Source organism: Penaeus monodon, chromosome 31 (assembly GCF_015228065.2).
Source record: "Penaeus monodon isolate SGIC_2016 chromosome 31, NSTDA_Pmon_1, whole genome shotgun sequence".
Classification (NCBI taxonomy): domain Eukaryota; kingdom Metazoa; phylum Arthropoda; class Malacostraca; order Decapoda; family Penaeidae; genus Penaeus; species Penaeus monodon.
In genome coordinates this window covers 880,966-881,661 of record NC_051416.1, presented here as the reverse complement: position 1 = coordinate 881,661, position 696 = coordinate 880,966, and the positions used below count along the sequence as shown (strand labels likewise).

At 47.4% G+C, this 696-nt stretch overlaps 1 protein-coding gene across 1 annotated transcript in view; it reads right to left on the bottom strand.

Annotated features, from left to right (window-relative positions):
* Window positions 1-585, bottom strand: part of LOC119592814 (keratin, type I cytoskeletal 10-like) — a 5,505-nt gene extending 4,920 nt beyond the window's left edge. The window contains exon 1 of the mRNA XM_037941724.1: window positions 568-585. Coding sequence (XP_037797652.1) covers window positions 568-585 — 18 coding nt within the window. The remainder of the gene's footprint in view (window positions 1-567) is intronic.
* Window positions 586-696: the final 111 nt, after the last annotated feature.

The following is a 696-nucleotide window of genomic DNA, read 5'->3' as shown; positions in this document are numbered from 1 at the left end:
CACTCCCTCTCTTATCCCCTTTTTATATCCATTAGTTTCTCCCACTTCCCTCTCTCCCATCCCCCCTTGGCACTTTTTCCTCTCTCTCTCTCTCTATCTATCTCTCCCATCCCTTTATGCCTCTTTTCCTCTCTCTCTTTCTCTCTTACATCTCCCCTTGCCTCTTCTCCCCTTTCTCTCTTCCATCCCCCTCTGTCTTTTCTTCCCTTTTTGCTTCCTTCCTCTTCCCTTCACCCTTCTCTCTTTCATCCCTCCCTGCCTCTTCTCCCCTCTCTCCTTCCTTCCTCTTCCCTTTTCCCCCCTCTCTTCTTTCATCCCTCCCTGCCTCTTCTCCCCTCCTTCCTTCCTCTTCCCTTTTCCCCTCTCTCTTCTTTCATCCCTCCCCGCCTCTTCTCCCCTCTCTCCTTCCTTCTTCTTCCTCTTCCCATCGCCCCTTTATCCTCCTATATGACCCGAGGCTATCTTCTGTTACGTAAGTGCAAGAGGCAGAGGGATGGTCGGCCGCTACGCCCGCTAACAGACTTTTCAGTGCCTTGTCAAGCTGCGCATTTTATTTTGCATACTTACGACAGCCGATGAGGGCATGTGTTGCACCGAATTATTTATTCGGTTATTTATTTGACTATTTATTCATCTGATGTTATTTGATGACGTTATTGATTTTATCTATTTTTGGGTAGTTGATACAATTGTTGA